General features: G+C 48.9%; 1 protein-coding gene across 1 annotated transcript in view; it reads left to right on the top strand.

Moving 5' to 3' along the window:
* Nucleotides 1-3,846: 3,846 nt before the first annotated feature.
* The window catches only part of LOC121915587 (mitogen-activated protein kinase kinase kinase 11-like), a gene marked incomplete at its 5' end in the record, with an annotated part of 30,524 nt that continues 15,001 nt past the window's right edge, over nt 3,847-19,369 (top strand). Inside the window, 5 exon segments of the mRNA XM_042439927.1 lie at nt 3,847-4,103; nt 4,518-4,666; nt 5,387-5,562; nt 5,839-6,079; nt 6,912-6,986. Coding sequence (XP_042295861.1) covers nt 3,847-4,103; nt 4,518-4,666; nt 5,387-5,562; nt 5,839-6,079; nt 6,912-6,986 — 898 coding nt within the window.

Here is a 19,369-nt window from a genome sequence, read left to right as displayed (position 1 = left end):
CCCCTATTTCCCCCTTCTGTTTTCTGCCCAGGCGACCAAGCAAAGGAAATGGGGCTTATCTAGGGAAAACAGAGCCTTGAATGGAAGAACGGTGGCTGCGGTTCCTCCCTTCCTCCTGCCTTTCTCTCCCTCTTGTCTTTCCTCTTTCTCATCCCATAAGCTTCACGCCCGACTCGGTTAGTCGCTTCGCCTAAATGATAAGTGTTCCTGGTGCTTCCGGTGACCCAAGGTGACCGGAAGCCATGGTTGTGTTGTGGTGTTGGTGAGAAAATGCACTCACAGCATGCTCAGAGGCACCCTTCTTTGCTGTCCCTTTTTTGCCATCCAAGGACCATAGTGTTGCTTTGTATGTTTTGGAAACGCACCAGGTTTCTGTCTGGATTTTTCGTTGGGACCGACGCCTGAGCGCATGGGGCTGCCATAGCTATTTGTTTAGGAGAGGATGCGCTCACGGCATGCCCAGAGGCACTCTTCTTTGCCCATTCTGTCAGATGGCAGTGCCAGCCATGTCAAGAAGTGGCTCCTTGCATCTTTGCGAACGCTGTGGGATTATAGAGGGAGGAGGGTGTGATGTTATTCTAAAGGGGGTTTCCCTTGTCTGGGAGTGTTTTTCTTTCTGGCCGAGGCTCCAAAACAATGACCCGACAGTGGCAGCGGCAGTGGAGGAGCCCTAGGACCTTTGTTTCCTCCTTGGCCGCTTCCTGCTCCAGGCCGCTCTGGCTTCCTCCCAACGCCGGTCCTGCGGGGAAGGGAACAGGTCCAGGACCCTGAGCCGCAATGGGGCAAAGCATGTGGTTCAGAAGGTGCCTCCAATGGGATTTTTGTGCCCATGATCCTGAGCCATGGTTTTGCAAAGCATGGGGGCTGAGAAGGTGCCTCAATGGCCTTTTTCTGCCCATGGAACAGTCAAGGAGCTTAAGCCGCAATTTTGCAAAGCAAGGGTTGAGACGGTGCCGCCAACCATGAGCTTTTTCTGCCGGGGAAGACCCTTCTCCACGTGGGTCCCCGTCCCCAGACGCCTCGGGCGGCACAATGGGCCGATTCTCCTGCCAACCCTCCAGACAATGGGGCGCTCAGTGGCGCAGGGAAATGCTTGAGTCGCCCACGGGTCACAGGGCTGAGCGGCGGCCGGGGCTAACGGAGCCCTTTCACAGCGTCAGGGCTGCCAGGTTGCCAAGCTCTGGAGATGCCCAGGAAGAAGAATGCGCCTTCGCGTTCCTGCCATGACCCTTGAGAAACCGGGATCGGGGTCTTGGTTGTGGGACGTGTGTCTGTGTGCATTTGGGTCTATCCGGCAATCTGGTTTGACACCACTAACAACACCAATATCCTAAGATCCCACAACTTTTCCAAAGGTGTATGGAGAGGCAGCGCATATGAGAGTCATACATACCTATGGCACTAAGATGCTTCCGTCTTTCGTGACACAACCAGTTTGTTCTGGTTGTTGTGCTTAGAGTTGTATAGTCCTACATGACATGGGTCTGGATTGGATGACCTCTAAAAGGTCCCTTTCGGCAATATGAAATCCACATCCAGCATGGTCAGGTCTTTTGAAAAGACGTCCATCTTTTCTTTTTCGGTCCTGCCAGGCTTTCCAAAGGTTTTAAAATAATGCCTGAGTGGGTTGGAAAAGATATGCGCCGGCTCCTCGTTGCAAAAAAGAAACAACCACTTTGGAGAGGCTCCTGGCTGGAAAAGAAAACCACAAAGGCCAAAGGCGAACCAGAAACCACATGCTTTCCATCCCAAGGCGGTTCCAAGACAACATTAGAAGTGCAACCGGCATTTCGGTCCCAAGCCAAATCTTCCCACGAACCAAGGCTCCTATTTCCATCTTTAAAAAACCGCCCTGGGCTTCTCTTTCCAAATAATGGCAGAAGTTTGTTCAAGCCAAATGGGGAATCTCTCCTTTTTGCAGCGTAATGGGGAAATACTATTTCGCTTGTGACCCAGACCTGATTTATTTGGTGGTGGCTACTATTAGGCACATACTTATCAAATTTGCAGATGACACCAAACTAGGAGGAGTAACTAATACTCCAGAGGATGGGATTCAAATCCAAAATGACCTGAATAGACTAGAAAGCTGGGCCAAAGCTAACAAAATGAAATTCAACACGGAGGAATGTAAGGCACTGCACTTAGGGCTACAAAACGAAATGCATAGATATAGCATGGGGGACACTTGGCTTAAGGAGACTTATATGTGTGAAAGGGATCTAGGAGTCATGGTGGACCACAAGTTGAACATGAGCCAACAGTGCGATGCTGCAGCTAACAAGGCCAATGCGATTTTAACTGCATCAATAGAAGTATAGGAAAGTAATAGGGTCACTCTATTCTGCTTTGGTCAGGCCTCACCTGGAATAATACTGAGTCCAGTTTTGGGCCCCATAATTCAAAAAGGATGCGGAGAAACTGGAGCCATGTGTCCAAAGGAAGGAGACTAAAATGGTGAAGGGTCTGGAAACCATGAAGCCCTATGAAGAACGACTTAGGGAGCTGGGGATGTTTAGCCTGGAGAAGAGAAGGTTAAGGGGTGATATGATACCTGGCAAAATGTCAGGAATAGAACATGGCCACATAGTCCGAAAAACCCACAAAAAACTAAAGGTATCCCTGTTTTGTGGATTTGGGATGTTGTTGTACTTTGCTGCCCGGCCAAAACCCAGCCACCCTTGGATAGGTTTTGCAAATGCATTAGTGCAGCGATTCCTAAATTTCGGTCCTCCAGGTGCGTTGGACGCCAGCTTTCAGCATCCCCAGCCAACAGTCAGGGATGCTGGGAGACAAAGTCCGAAACATGCGGAGGGCCAAAGTATGGGAACCGCCATGGAACGGGGAGAATGAAGCATCTTCCCATGCTCCAAACAGGATGCGATGGAAGCCCCAAGGCTGTCTGGTGTTCGAATGAGGGTTGGGCAAAGTTTACGGCATTCAGGTCTGACTTCCAGGTAAGGGAGTGTCGCAACGACGACGGTGTGCAATTTTTCCCTCCTCCGCCTGCCATGGGAATGCTTTCAGGTATTTCCCTGCACCGCGCTGACGTTCGAACCCAAGACTGACCTCAACAGCAAGGGCTATTCTCTGTGCGGATTCCCATCTTTATTGCGCTTGGCCAAAAGGTATCACAGTTTGCACAATTTGCTAAATTAGTAGCCGCAAAACAAAGCGGTGTGTAATAAAAAGGAAATAATATGAGGTCTGTTTCGGGATTAAAGGCAGTGTAGTGTAGTGGTCTGAGCGCCGGATGCTGTGGACCAAGGTTCGGATCCTGTTCTGCTATGGAAACCCATTGGGTGACCTTTGGTAAGTCACACTCTCTCAGCCTCGGAGGATGGCAAACCTCCTCTGAACAAACCTGGCCAGGAAAAACCCAGGTTAGGGTTGCTTTAGGATTGCCATACTTGAATTCGCGACGCGACAACCACTTTGGGACACTTTGGCAACGACGACAAAATATGCGCGCCGCGGATCTATCGACAATCCTTTCAAAGCGAGGACTGCGGAAATTAAAAATGGACAATGGAGCATGCGCATAACTTCGTAGCGGCAACCAGAACGCATAGTACTGCTGCTCTGATTGGACCCTTACTTTAGGCGGGGGATCCTTCTGGACTCCCCCTGCATAAGGCAAAAAATGTGTATGCTCAAGCCCCATTGAATTTAATGGGGCTTGGGCATGGCATTGCGCATGCACCATTCATTGTATTGCCGCACGGCTTCAGCGTAAACCGAAAGCCACGTATAGTGCGCCCACGTATGGCTCAGGCGCACTGTATAGCGCTGTAAATTCACATACAACCAATTAGATAAAATAAATATATGGCGTATAGTCGATAAAACTACACTTATGCGGCAGCCATCACTGGGTTTCAGTTGTATTATACATCTGTTTTCTCGCTCTTTCTCTCTGCAGTCCTTCTGGCTGAATACGTGGATGATGGAGACGTCAGTGGGAAGACGCTGAAGATCACGGATTTCGGACTGGCGCGAGAGTGGCACAAGACCACCAAAATGAGCGCGGCCGGCACCTACGCCTGGATGGCGCCCGAAGTCATCAAGAGCTCCACTTTTTCCAGGGGCAGCGATGTCTGGAGGTGAGACACAGAGAGAGAGAGAGAGAGAGAGAGAGAGAGGGAGGGAAAACTCAATAAATCCTGGTTTTGTACATTGCTGTGCGCCGTCAAGTCGTTCCAGATTTACAGCGACCCATATATATATATATATATTTCCAAAAAGCAAACCTTGGTTTTGCCATTTTATATAAGGGACACCTTTTATTTATAGCATTCATACCCTGCTCTTCAGCCAAAAGGCTATGCTATACTATGCTATAATATATACTATATATATATATATAATATTTACTATGCTATAATATATAATGGGAACGCCAGTGCATATCAAAGATCCACTGTATATGCATTTTTCCTATATATATCTTCTCATGGGTGCAAGGGATCAAATCCTGCAGATGAACCTCAACTTTCCTGGCGTCCTTCTCCCAACAGTTATGGGGTACTCCTTTGGGAACTCCTCACCGGAGAAGTCCCATATCGGGGCATCGACGGCCTTGCTGTCGCCTATGGGGTCGCCGTGAACAAGCTGACGCTTCCTATTCCATCTACCTGTCCAGATCCTTTTGCACGCCTCATGGCAGGTAAGCGATAGCAGTCGAACAAGTAGGATTTTATGCATCTTTGCAAAACCTTGCTATCGGAGTATAAGAGGCTGTTTCTTTTGGCGCCAGATCTATTGGTCCATCTCACCCTACATTGCTTTAATGCTTTAAAAATAATTAATAATTTGTTTTATTTATATACCGCTATTCCAAAGATCGTAGCGGTGAACAGCAAGGAAGCTAATTTGCCCCCAACAGTCTGGGTACTCATTTTAGCTCCCTCCTCGGAAGGATGCAAGCCTGAGTCGAGCGTGGGCCCTTTTGCTGGTTTTGAACTCACAACCTTGTGGTTTTGAGTGAATGGCTGCAGTACAGTGGTGCCCCGGGATACGAAATGATCGCGTTACGAAATTTCCGGGGTACGAAAAAGTTAGATTGGAAAAAACTGTTCCGGGTTACGATGTTTTTTTCGGGTTACGAAATTTATTTCGGCGTGAAATTCAAACGCAAAGCGCGGCTAGCGGCTTTCCAGCGCTAACGGAAAGCCTTTTCGGGTTGCGAAATGTATCGGGTTACGAATGGAACGGCGGAACGAATTAATTTCGTAACCCGAGGTAGCACTGTACAGGCATTTAACCACTGCGCCACCAGGGCTCCCTTGCACCACCAGGGCTCCCTTGCACCACCAGGGCTCCCTTGCTTGCATAGGTTTGACCTCTCTGTTCCTTTTGCTTCCCTCCCCTTTATTCTCCCTAACAGAGTGCTGGGAACAAGATCCCCACCGCCGTCCCAGTTTTGCAACCATCTTGTCCCAGCTGACAGTGCTAGAGACTCAGGTTCTGCATGACATGCCCCAGGAATCCTTCCACTCCATGCAAGACGACTGGAAAGTCGAGATCCAGAACATGTTCGATGAACTGAGAGCCAAGGAAAAGGTAGGAATGCAAGGAGACGTTGCTGTGGTCCATTTGGCTGTCCACAGTCTCCTTCTTTGGAGGTTTTTAAACAGAGGCTGGATGGCCATCTGTCGGGGATGCTTTGATTTAGAGTTCCTGCATGGCAGGGGTTGCACTGGATGGCCCTTGTGGTCCCTTCCAGTTCTATGATTCCACAGAGGAGGCACCAAGAAAGGGTTTGGGGGACAAAAAGTCGGGATCGGAGCCCTTCCGATCTGGTTCGGGTCCCGTATCTCCTTTACGCCTTCTCCCCAGGAACTGCTGAGCCGCGAGGAAGAGCTGAAGCAGGCAGCCCTGAAGTAGAAATCCCAGGAGGAGTTCCTCCGCCAGCGGGAACACGAACTGGCCCAGTGGGAGCTGGAGGTCTTCGAGCGGGAGCTGAGCCTCCTCATCCTGCAGATGAACCGAGAGCGGCCCCACGTCAAGAAGCGCAAGGGCACCTTCAAGAGGAACAAGCTCAAGGGCCGGGACAGCGAGCGGATCAGCATGCCCCTTGGTACGGTATCCTTTGGACACAACGGGGGGCCTGGGGTCCTTCTAGATGCCCTCTCACACTTTGGGACTCCTTGGTCTCATGCGCTGACTTGGCAGCGCCAGCGGAACCACCATTTTGCAAGGGGGCATTGTGGGAAATCTAGATTTATATCCTTCCTATGATCCTCATCGGATCCAGGTGGTGCATGTGGTTTTCCCTTTCCTGCCCAATCCATCCTTATAACAGCAGCCTTCCAAGGTAGAGAAAATAAGAGAGACTACTACTGGAGTTTGCACCAGCCAAATAAAACATCCTTCTCCGCATCATCTTGGCAAGGAGTCCAAACCCTGGTTCTGGTGCCAACAGACTGGATGGTGTCCAACCAGTTCAATATCAAAAGCACTTTTTGTTGTTGTTATACGCTCTCAGGTTGATCTCAACCCATAGCAAACCTGTAGGTGAGACATCTCCAGGACTCCCTGTCCTCAACTACTTTACTATATTTTAAAGGTACCTTTTGCTCCAGATCTTCCTGGAAGGTCCAGAGCTCTCCATTGCAGCATGAGGTGGCTATTTCAATGCGCTCTAGGTGTGTGCCTTCTGACACAGGCGCAATGGCTAAATGAGATCAGGAGGAGGCACCCAGCAATAGGTTTGCCTTAGGGTCACCATAAGTCAGAAGTGACCTGAACGCACACAACAACAACCACAACCACAACAGCATTTCTGCAAAGCAGCATGCACAGCGAGGGTGCTGCGCAAGTCACCGTTACCGCCGTCTCTGTCTCCTTTTGATTCTCTGTTTCTTTAAGGCCGGCCATTACTTATCTCTCTCTCTCCTTCCCTTTTGCAGATTTTAAGCATCGCATTACAGTGCAGGCATCCCCCGGGTTGGACAAAAGGAAGGACATTTTCGAGGTGGGGGCAGGCGGGTCCCCTACCACGCTGGAAGTCAGCAGTGTTTAATTATCCCAGGTGTTAGTATGGATAACCCCAAATATAATCTGGACTGTATCGCCAGATTCAAGATCGCCGCAGACGAGGGGCGAAGATCAGTTTATTGGCATGCAGACAGGCTGAGCTTGATTTTAAGCCAGGATTAGCCCCAGAAAGTCTCAATAGCTCAGCCTCTTTCAACATCTTGGTTTGGACGACGGCTCCCATAATCCCCAGGATGGAGAACAGTGCAATTTATCCTGATGTGGAGCCACTCCTGCGCCATATAATTTGAGGCCAAATGTGACGCGGAGCACATCCGGCCTGTCAACCACAATTTCCTCCTCTTCGGCTGGGTTTCGCACGGGTGGAAGCGGCGGCGGCGGTAGGCGCGCAGACAAAGCATGCCCAGTTTGTGAAATTTCAGATCTGCGCGCTTTCTACACCCCCCGTTGCTTTGTCGGCCGCGAGCAAGCACGCTGACCTCCTTGACCCGAGGCGAGGCGTAAGTGACGCCGCTCCTCCTCTCCTCTCCTCTCAGTCCCGAACCGGTTCGGCCTGCGTGCCATTTCCTCTTGCGAGGCGAGGATGTGTTGTTTTTTTCGGAACCTCAGAGGGCTTCCTCTGTGCGCGGAGATGTAGGGCCTTGTCTCTTCTTAAGCAGGGATTATAGGGAAGGGAAGGCGGCACATGGTCTGGCAAGGGAAGAATTGTGCCCGTGGAGCGGATGGTCCTCATTTAACAAGCCCCACCCCACCCCACGACGTAATAATGAAATCAATAAATGATCACTCATTAAAACCAGACGCATTAATAACCAGGTGAGACTGTTATCGTAGAATGGGAAGAGAGCCCTCAAGATGGCCATCCATCCAACCCACTTCTTCGGCCATGCAGGAACTCTCCGTCAAAGCATCCCCATTGACAGATGGCCCTCAGCATAATATGACTATCCCTTCAAATATTTAAACAGGGCGATCTCATATCACTACTCTTGCTCCCGGCTAACCTACCCAGTCCCTAACTCTCCTGGTAGGGGCTTTAATGGTTGCCAACCCTTCCCCATTTCGGTCGCACTTCCAGCAGTGCGGACAGCAGCCCTAGCTGCTGAGAATATAGCTTGGAGCTTTCCCCGGGGGTCTTTGTTTCTTAGTGACAGCTGAAAGGATATTCCAAACTGGCATCTACACATGCATCCATCCATCCATTTAGACAGATGTGGAAGATTGCCTGTGGTCCAGATATCGTCGGGACTGCACCTCCCATCAACCTATAATTGAGCTGATGGTAGGGGCTGATGGAACGGAGTCCGGCAACATATGGATGACCACATATCCCCACTGATGACAGAGATGATGACAACTTAGTTTCTTCAGGTGATGCTACCATCCAGACCTTCCTTGGATTGCACAGAGGCATGGGGGAATGGTCCATTTCCTGCAATAAGCTGTGGTTTATGTATAGATTTAGCCATTTTTTTTGTTTCCCCACGTCAATCGCTGATTTTATAAGACGAAAGAATTAAATCTAAAGTTACCACCTTTGCATGCATTTGGGATAGAGGTTGCTTCAATACTTTTTTTTTTTTGCAACCAAGACCTATATTGCAAGCAAGGATTTTGCTTTCAAAGCGACAAAGTCTAGCCCAATCCCCATCCCCTGCATTTCCTCCGCAGAGGTCCTGGATTATGGGGTCAGTGCTTAGGCATTAGACCTTCCAGTAAGACCAAATTGCCTCCGTGCTTGTTCTTTCTCTTGTTCTTTCAAAGAGCAATTGTTGTTGGTAGTTTCCCAATCCTGCCTCGAGCGTCACGTGCGCATTCTCAACTCCGTTTCCTTCCACAAATGCGCTTTTTTGGCCGTCAGCAAGTTTCGATTGCAACATCCACAATCCCTGACCATTGGCAATGCTGGCTGGGGCTTATGGGAATGAAACCCAAAAGCGGTTGGAGAGGTTTAAATGTCCCAACTACATCTCGATCCGAGACCGAAAGCGGGAACCAGAAGTGTTTGGGATATGGGTTTTATCAGACTGTGGAATGAATATATAATATAGTATAGGTAGATATAATGAAACTAAATGAATTTTGTGCTTAGAATTGGTCTCGTCTCCAAAAATCATGGATGGATGGATGGATTGATGGAGTGGATGGGATGGATGGATGAGATATATATATATATAAGATATCGATCTATCGGATCGTTCTAATATTTTTAATAAGTTTTGGTGTGTGTGTGTGTGGTGATGGGAATTTTTTGGCATATAGACAGTATCATAAGAAATAAGCAAGGTACCTACCTCTGAGCATGTGCAGAGTGCATTGTCTTTTTGTGATCCATATCCATAAAAGAGAAAATATATTTGAAACCTCAGCCCGTCTTTCTAGAATATAATAAAAATAGTATTTATTATATAGAATGATAAAATAAAATATAAAAATATAATTTTATGGGGGGGGGGGGAAACTGTAGATGGTCCTGTTTAGAAGTTAGAAGCCGTCTTGAACCTATTGATTTCCCATGAAACATGCGAACACAGACAGACGCCAGTCTCACGTTCCATTTAACCTGTTCTTCTGATCAACCAGGTTTTGCAAGAGCGGAGATATGCAACAAAAACCACTATCATCAAACCTGATATATCCCCATCCCATTTTCGCCATGATATAACAGGTTATATATATAAATCTTCTCCGAAAAACGATGCCGGACGCTACTAGTCCTCCCCATTGATGAGCGTGCTTTGTCCAGCTCTAAAAAAAAGAAAGTGCAAAATCTTTGTCTGATTTTCAGCAGTGGGTTTCATTCATTAGTTTTTGAATCAATTCATGTCAATCCGTTTTGAATCAACTTGGGAGAAGCACGGGATATTATATAATAATAATAAATAATAATAAGAATAATATAATAATTTAATGGAAGATTGTGGGGTACACAGCAAACATGGAAATCACCTTCCCCTACCAGGGTCACGTAGTATTAATATGTTACCCAACCTCTTCCAAGCCAGCGTTCTCTCAAGATGCCAAAGCCACAGAGTGCACCGAAACGTCAGGAACAAACCCTCCAGAACATGGGCGCATAGTCTGAAAGGCCCACAAACCCCCTATTTCCCCTTCTGTTTTCTGCCCAGCGACCAAGCAAAGGAAATGGGGCTTATCTAGGGAAAACAGAGCTTTGAATGGAAGAACGGTGGCTGCGGTTTCCTCCCTCCCCTGCCTTCTCTCCCTCTTGCTTCCTCTTTCTCATCCCATAAGCTTCACGCCCGACTCGGTTAGTCGCTTCGCCTAAAGATAAGTGTTCCTGGTGCTTCCGGTGACCCAAGGTGACCGGAAGCCATGGTTTGTGTTGTGGTGTTGGTGAGAAAATGCACTCACAGCATGCTCAGAGGCACCCTTCTTTGCTGTCCCTTTTTTGCCATCCAAGGACCATAGTGTTGCTTTGTATGTTTTGGAAACGCGCCAGGTTTCTGTCTGGATTTTTCGTGTGGGACCGACGCCTGAGGCATGGGGCTCCATAGCTATTTGTTTAGGAGAGGAGCGCCTCACGGCATGCCCAGAGCACTCGTCTTTGCCCATTCTGTCAGATGGCAGTGCCAGCCATGCCAAGAAGTGCTCCTTGCATCTTTGCGAACGCTGTGGGATTATAGAGGGAGGAGGGTGGATGTTATTCTAAAGGGGGTTTCCCTTGTCTGGAGTGTTTTCTTTCTGGCCGAGGCTCCAAAACAATGAACCGCACGGTGGCAGCGGCAGTGGAGGAGCCCTAGGACCTTTGTTTTCCCCTCTGGCCGCTTCCTGCTCCAGGCCGCTCTGGCTCCTCCTCCTCCCAACGCCGGCTGCGGGGAAGGGAACAGGTCCAGGACCCTGAGCCGCAATGGGGCAAAGCATGTGGTTCAGAAGGTGCCTCCATGGGTTTTGTGTGCCCATGATCCTGAGCCATGGTTTTGCAAAGCATGGGGCTGAGAAGGTGCCTCAATGGCCTTTTTTCTCCCTGCCCATGAACATCAAGGAGCTTAAGCCGCCAATTTGTGCAAAGCAAGGGTTGAGCGGTGCCGCCAACCATGAGCTTTTTCTGCCGGGGAAGACCCTTTGCCGCTGGGTCCCCGTCCCCAGACGCCCTCGGTCGGCACAATGGGCCGATTCTCCTCCAACCCTCCAGACAATGGCGCTCAGTGGCGCAGGGAAAGCTTGAGTCGCCGGGTCACGGGTACGGAGCGGCGCGGGGGGCTACGGGCCCTTTCACAGCGTCAGGGCTGCCGAGGTTGCCAAGCTCTGGAGATGCCCAGGAAGAAGAATGGTGCCTTCAGCGTTCCTCGCATGACCCTTGAGAAACCGGGATCGGGGCCTTGTTGTGGGACGTGTGTCTGTGTGCATTTGGGTCATCCGGCAATCTGGTTTGACACCACTAACAACACCATATCCTAGATCCCACAACTTTTTCCAAGGTGTATGGAGAGGCAGCGCATAAAGAGTCATACATACCTATGGCACTAAGAGTCTTCCGTCTTTCGTGACACAACCAGTTTGTTCTGGTTGTTGTGCTTAGAGTTGTAGTAGTCCTACGACAGGGGTCTGGATTGGATGACCTCTAAAAGGTCCCTTTCGGCAATATGAAATCCACATCCAGCATGGTCAGGCTTTTGAAAGACGTCCATCTTTTCTTTTTGTTGGCCTGCCAGGCTTTCCAAGGGTTTTAAAAAAGGCCTGAGTGGGTTGGAAAAGATATGCGCCGGCTCCTCGTTGCAAAAAAGAAACAACCATTTGGAGAGCGCCTGGCTGGAAAAGAAAACCACAAAGGCCAAAGGCGAACCAGACCACAACCGCTTTCCATCCCAAGGCGGTTCCAAGACAACATTAAAGTGCAACCGGCATTCGGTCCCAAGCCAAACTCTCTTCCCACGAACCAAGGCTCCATTTCCCATCTTTAAAAAACCGCCCTGGGCTCTCTTCCAAATAATGGCAGAAGTTGTTCAAGCCAAATGGGGAATCTCTCCTTTTTGCAGCGTAATGGGGAAATACTATTTGCTTGTGACCCAGACCTGATTTATTTGGTGGTGGCTACTATTAGGCACATACTTACAATTTGCAGATGAAACCAAACTAGGAGGAGTAACTAATACTCCAGAGGATGGGATTCAACCAAAATGACCGAAGAACTAGAAAGCGGGCCAAAGCTAACAAAATGAAATTCAACACGGAGGAATGTAAGGCACTGCACTTAGGGCTAACAAAACGAAATGCATAGATATAGATGGGGGACACTTGGCTTAAGGAGACTTATAGTGTGAAAGGGATCTAGGAGTCATGGTGGACCACAAGTTGAACATGAGCCAACAGTGCGATGCTGCAGCTAACAAGGCCAATGCGATTTTAACTGCATCAAAAAGTATAGGAAAGTAATAGGGTCACTATCGGCTTTGGTCAGGCCTCACCTGGAATAATACTGAGTCCAGTTTTGGGCCCCTAATTCAAAAAGGAGCGGAGAAACTGGAGCCAGGTGTCCAAAGGAAGGAGACTAAAATGGTGAAGGGTCTGGAAACCATGAAGCCCATGAAGAAACGACTGTGGAGCTGGGGATGTTTAGCCTGGAGAAGAGAAGGTTAAGGGGTGATATGATACCTGGCAAAATGTCAGGAATAGAACATGGCCACATATTCCGAAAAACCCACAAAAAACTAAAGGTATCCCTGTTTTGTGGATTTGGGATTTTGTTGTACTTTGCTGCCCGGCCAAAACCAAGCCACCCTTGGATAGGTTTTGCAAATGCATTAGTAAGCGATTCCTAAATTTCGTCCTCCAGGTGCGTTGGACGCCAGCTTTCAGCATCCCCAGCCAACAGTCAGGGATGCTGGGAGACAAAGTCCAAACATGCGGAGGGCCAAAGTATGGGAACCGCCATGGAACGGGGAGAATGAAGCATCTTCCCATGCTCCAAACAGGATGCGAGGAAGCCCCAAGGCGTCTGTTGTTCGAATGAGGTTGGGCAAAGTTTACGGCATTCAGGTCTGACTTCCAGGTAAGGGAGTGTCGCAACGACGACGGTGTGCAATTTTTCCCTCCTCCGCCTGCCATGGGAATGCTTTCAGGCATTTCCCTGCACCGCGCTGACGTTCGAACCAAGACTTACCTCAACAGCAAGGGCTATTCTCTGTGCGGATTCCCATCTTTATTGGCTTGGCCAAAGGTATCACAGTTTGCACAATTTGCTAAATTAGTAGCCGCAAAACAAAGCGGTGTGTAATAAAAAGAAATAATATGAGGTCTGTTTCGGGATTAAAGGCAGTGTAGTGTAGTGGTCTGACGCCGGATGCTGTGGACCAAGGTTCGGATCCTGTTCTGCTATGAACCCATGGGGTGACTTGGTAAGTCACACTCTCTCAGCCTGGAGGATGCCAAACCTCCTCTGAACAAACCTGGCCAGGAAAAACCCAGGTTAGGTTGCTTTAGGATTGCCATACTGAATCGCGACGCACAACCATTTGGGACACTTTGGAACGACGACAAAATATGCGCGCGGCGGATCTATCCAATCCTTTAAAAGCGAGGACTGCGGAAATTAAAAGGACAATGGAGCATGCGCATAATTTCGTAGCGGCAACCAGAACGCTAGTACTGCTGCTCTGATTGGACCCTACTTAGGCGGGGGATCCTTCTGGACTCCCCCTGCATAAGGCAAAAAATGTGTATGCTCAAGCCCAATTGAATTTAATGGGGCTTGGGCATGGCATTGCGCATGCACCATTCATTGTATTGCCGCAGGCTTCAGCGAAAACCGAAAGCCACGATAGTGCGCCCACGTATGGCTCAGGCGCACTGTATAGCGCTTGTAAATCACATACAACCAATTAGATAAAATAAATATATGGCGTAGAGTCGAAAAACTACACTTATGTGGCAGCCATCACTGGGTTTCAGTTGTATTAACATCTGTTTTCTCGTCTTTCTCTCTGCAGTCCTTCTGGCTGAATACGTGGATGATGGAGACGTCAGTGGGAAGACGCTGAAGATCACGGATTTCGGACTGGCGCGAGAGTGGCACAAGACCACCAAAATGAGCGCGGCCGGCACCTACGCCGAGGGCGCCCGAAGTCATCAAGAGCTCCACTTTTTCCAGGGCAGCGATGTCTGGAGGTGAGACACAGAGAGAGAGAGAGAGAGAGAGAGGAGGAAAAAACTCAATAATCCGGTTTTGTACATGCTGTGCGCCGTCAAGTCTTCCAGATTTACAGCGACCCAATATATATATATATTCCAAAAAGCAAACCTTGGTTTTGCCATTTTAATAAGGACACCTTTTATTTATAGCATTCATACCCTGCCTTCAGCCAAAAGGCTAGCTATACTATGCTATAATATATACTATATAATAATATAATTATACTAGCTATAATATATAATGGGAACGCCAGTGCATACCAAAATCCACTGTATATGCATTTTTTCCTATAATCTTCTCATGGGTGCAAGGGATCAAATCGCAACAAGGTGACAGATGAACCTCAACTTTCCTGGCGTCCTTCTCCCACAGTTATGGTACAAGTGATCGGGGTTGGGGGGTTCGGCAAAGTGTACCGGGGCACGTGGCGAGGGGAGCTGGTGGCGGTCAAAGCGGCTCGCCAAGACCCAGACGAGGACATCGGCACCACGGCTGAGCGGGTCCGGCAAGAGGCGCGGCTCTTCGCCATGTTGCGGCACCCCAACATCATCGCCCTGAAGGCCGTCTGCCTCCGGGAGCCCAACCTCTGCCTAGTGATGGAGTACGCGGCCGGAGGGCCCTTGAACCGGATGCTGGCTGGCCGCAGGATCCCGCCGCACATTTTGATCAACTGGGCCGTGCAAGTGGCGCATGGGATGCAGTACCTCCACTGCGGGGCCATCGTGCCCGTCATCCACCGTGACCTCAAATCCAACAACGGTGAGTTGGTCCAAAAATTTCATTCCAATATTACAACGGTGCCTTTTAAACAGGATCGGTTTGAACTGGTTTAAATGACCCCGGTTCGCACTTGAACCGAATCGCCGAAGCGGTTCGGAAAGGGGGGCCATGCGCTAGACCCATTTAACCCGTGTCTTTTGGCGCTGATTTCCCCCCCCCCCCGCATCTTTTTGGATAAACCGATTCAGCGCAAGTGTGTGAACCAGATGCAGATCGGAATCGATTTAACTTTGCCCTTCCGCCGGCGGGAGCGGGTCCATTTTGAACCAATTCATTCCCAAATGTGAGCCACAAGTGGGTTATTTTAGCGGGGGGGGGGGGGGGCAACGCTATCAGGGCAAACGTAGTGTGAACTCCGTCGATTCGATCCATCGATTCGGATCGCAAACCGGTTTATTTGTAAGGCCAACATTTCCTCGCTCCTGTTTCTTTTTGTGCAAATCGGAGAAAAAGAGGTTGGATGTTGTATCCGTCACAAAAGTCCTGATGCATTTCGGTCTGTGCGCCAGGTGCACCGAAGCGTAAAACATATCCATCCCCGAAGGTTGCATCTCCCATTGCTCCCATGTCTGCAATTTAAACAAAATACTGTCCCCAAATGCCTGCAAAATCCCTTTAAGAGGCATAGGGCATTCTTAGTATGTTTTTGCGGGGAGGCTTTCTGTGCCATTTTAGCTCCAAGAGAGGCATGTTTTTAAACAATAGGAAGTGAGACAGAGTCACTTCCTGTCCCCTTCCTGTTTAATAACAGTTTTCTTGAGTGCCCAAACTGATCCGAAACGTAGCGGAAGTACCCCTCCTGGGCATTTGGGGGGCAAAAGAAAAGTTTTGTTGCATTGTTCCAAATCTTTCTTGTTGCATTGTCGATAAAGTTCCTTGTTGCATCGTTGCAAAAATCTTTCTCGTTGCATTGCGTCCTTCCCTTCAAGGCTTGGAAGCTGAAGCCGCAAGCGGAGAGGGCATTAATGCATTGCGCTTGCAAAGAAAGAGCCCAGGCTTAGGTAAAAATGGCCCGTCAATATCTGACAACAATCTGGAGGGTAAAACATTATCTTGATAGCGATAAGGGGGTCTTGAGATAAAACAGCGCAACGACGCAAAAGAAAACAGAGCGTGCCGGATGCGATAACAACGGCCAACAAACTGAAAGAAAGAAGTTGGCAGCATGCGCTTTCATAGACATAAGTCTACGACGGACTCATAAGGAGTAAGGAAGCCAAAACGAAACTAGGAAAAGTGGGCAGTGAAGGGTCATACTGCAGAATTAATGTAGTTGGACATTGCTTTAACCGCCATGGGTCCCTCCTATGGAATCCTGGACTTTGTAGTTTGTTGTTGCGCAACACTATTCTGATTGAGGTAGCTATGGGGCTATACAGACTGACCCAAAGTTTACTGGCCAGATCGGGGCTGCGGCAACGTCATGCCACTGCCTCAATCCAGTCTTTGGCGAGCGCAAAAAGGAGCCGCAAGAAGCAGCTCCTTTTTGCGCCCTCCAAGGGGTGCCATAGCCACGGTGGCGTGGTTTTATGATGCCCCTTCAGTGCCGCATCATGTGGATGCAGCACCGGAGGGGCGTCACGATGGCGCACGCTGTGGGGATCGGCGAGTGCCAAACTGGCACCCTGGGGACGAGGTTTGGGCGTCCAGCGTGTGGAGGCTGCGCCCTAACTCTGCGTATAGGCCGGCACAAAGTGTATAAGCGCATAAGTGTCTTACAAAACTATAAATCTCAGAATGGCATAGCGCTGAGCCATGACTTGGTGTCGGACTGCATGGCTCTCCATTCTGACACTGGCGCAACTGTCATGGCAGGATCTTTCCGGAAGATCCGGAGCAAGTGAGGATTTATCTTGATCTGTGTTAGCATTTTTATGTTATTGTTGTTGTTGTTGTTGTGTGCCTTCAAGTCATTCCCGACTTATTGTGACCCTAAGGAGACTATCATGGATGGGGTTTCTTGGCAAGATTTGTCCAGAGGAGCATTGCCATTGCCTTCCCTTAAGGCCAAGAGAGTGTGACTTGGCCAAGGCTTCCCTTTCATGGCCGGGCTGGGATTCGAACCCATGTCTCCAGAGTCATATACTCAAATCGCTATGCCACGCTGGAAGTCAGCAGTGTTATATCCCAGGTTTAGTATGGAATAACCCAAATATAATCTGGACTGTATGCGCCAGATTCAAGGATCGCCGCAGACGGAGGGCGAAGATCAGTTTATTTGGCCCATGCAGACAAGGCTGAGCTTGATTTTAAGCCAGGATTAGCCCCAGAAAGTCTCAATAGCTCATCCTCTTTCAACATCTTGGTTTGGACGACGGCTCCCATAATCCCCAGGATGGAGAAACAGTGCAATTTTCCTGATGTGGGAGCGCACTCCTGCTCCATATACTTTGAGCCAAATGTGACTCGGAGCACATCCTGGGCCTTGTCAACCCAATTTCCTCTTCGCTGGGTTTCGCACGGTGAAGGCGGCGGCGGCGGTAGGCGCGCAAGACCCAGCATGCCCAGTTTGTGAAATTCAGATCTGCGCTCTTTCTACACCCCCCTTTGCTTTTCGGCCGCGAGCAAAGCACGCATGACCTCCTTGACCCGAGGCGAGGCGGAAGTGACGCCGCTCCTCTCTCTCTCTCTCTCAGTCACCGAAACCGGTTCGGCCTGCGTGCCATTTCCTCTTGCGAAGGCGAGAGATGTGTTGTTTTTCTGGAACCTCAGAGGGCTTCCTCTTGCGCGGAGATGTAGGGCCTTGTCTCTTCCTATAGCAGGGAATTATAGGGACGGGAAAGCTGCACATGGTCTGGCAAGGGAAGAATTGTGCCCCGTGGAGCGGATGGTCCTCATTTAACAATCCCCACCCCACCCCACGACGTAATAATGAAATACAATTAAATGATCACTCATTAAAACCAACCATTAATAACCACCGGTGAGAGCTGTTATCGTAGAATTGGAAGAGATCCTCAAGAATGGCCATCCAATCCAACCCCCTTCTTCTGCCATGCAGGAACTCTCCGTCAAAGCATCCCCATTGACAGATGGCCCTCCAGCAGAATATGACATCCCTTCAAATATTTAAACAGGGCTATCATATCACTACTCTTCTCCCGGCTAAACCTACCCAGCTCCCTAAGCCTCTCCTGGTAGGGCTTTATGGTTTCCAGACCCTTCCCCATTTCGGTCGCACTTCCAGCAGTGCGGACGCAGCCCTAGCTGCTGAGAATATAGCTTGGATCTTTCCCTGGGTCTTTGTTTCTTAGTGACATCTGAAAGGATATTCCAAACTGGCATCTACACATGCATCCATCCATCCATTTAGACCAGAGGTGGAAGATGCCTGGTGGTCCAGATATCGTCGGACTGCACCTCCCATCAACCTATAATTGAGCTGATGGGTAGGGGCTGATGGGAACTGGAGTCCGGCAACATCTGGATGACCACATATCCCCCACTGATGAGCAGAGATGGATGACAACTTAGTTCTTCAGGTGATTCTTCCATCCAGACCTTCCTTGGATTGCACCTAGGCATTGGGGGAATGGGTCATTTCTGCAATAATGCTGTGGTTTATGTATAGATTTAGCCATTTGTGTTTGTTTCCACGTCAATCTCTGATTTTATAAGACGAAGAATTTAAATCTAAAGTTACCACCTTTGCATGCATTTGTAGAGGTTGCTTCAATACTTTTTGCAACCAAGACCTATATTGCAACGCAAGGATTTTGCTTTCAAAGGCCGACAAAGTCTAGCCAAATCCCATCCCCTGCATTCCTCTCAGAGGTCTGGATTATGGGGTCAGTGCTTAGCATTAGACTTCATTGAAAGACCAAATTGCTCCGTGCTTTTTTCGTTTCTCTTTTTTCTGTTCCAAGAGCATTGTTGTTGTCGTTTCCCAAAGTCCTGCCTCGAGCGTCACGTGCGCATTTCTCAACCTCCGTTTCCCTTCCACAAATGCGCTTTTTGGCCTTCCAGCAAGTTTCGCATTGCAACATCCACAATCCCTGACCATTGGCAATGCTGGCTGGGGCTTATGGGGAATGAAACCCAAAAGCGGTTGGAGAGGTTTAAATTTCCCAACTACATCTCTATCCGAGACCGAAAGGCTGGAACCAGAAGTGTTTGGGATATTGGGTTTTATCAGACTTTGGAATATATATATAAAACATATGAAGTTGTGCTTAGAGTCTTGGGTCTCGTCTCAAGAACTCATGGGATGGCTGGATGGCATGTGGATGTGATGGATGGCTGGATGGTATGGAGATATACTATATATATAAATAGTCTATCTATCGGATCGTTCTCATATTTTTCTTAATCTTTTGTGTTTGTGTGTGTGTGTTGTGTTAATTTTGGGCGCATATATACAGTTACAGGTAAGAATAACGCAAGGTTACTCCTGCGGCATGTGCAGAGGCATTTCTTGTTGTGACCATGCCATAAAATAGA

Source organism: Sceloporus undulatus, chromosome 9, assembly GCF_019175285.1.
Source record: "Sceloporus undulatus isolate JIND9_A2432 ecotype Alabama chromosome 9, SceUnd_v1.1, whole genome shotgun sequence".
NCBI lineage: Eukaryota > Metazoa > Chordata > Lepidosauria > Squamata > Phrynosomatidae > Sceloporus > Sceloporus undulatus.
This window is presented reverse-complemented; position numbering and strand designations above follow the sequence as displayed.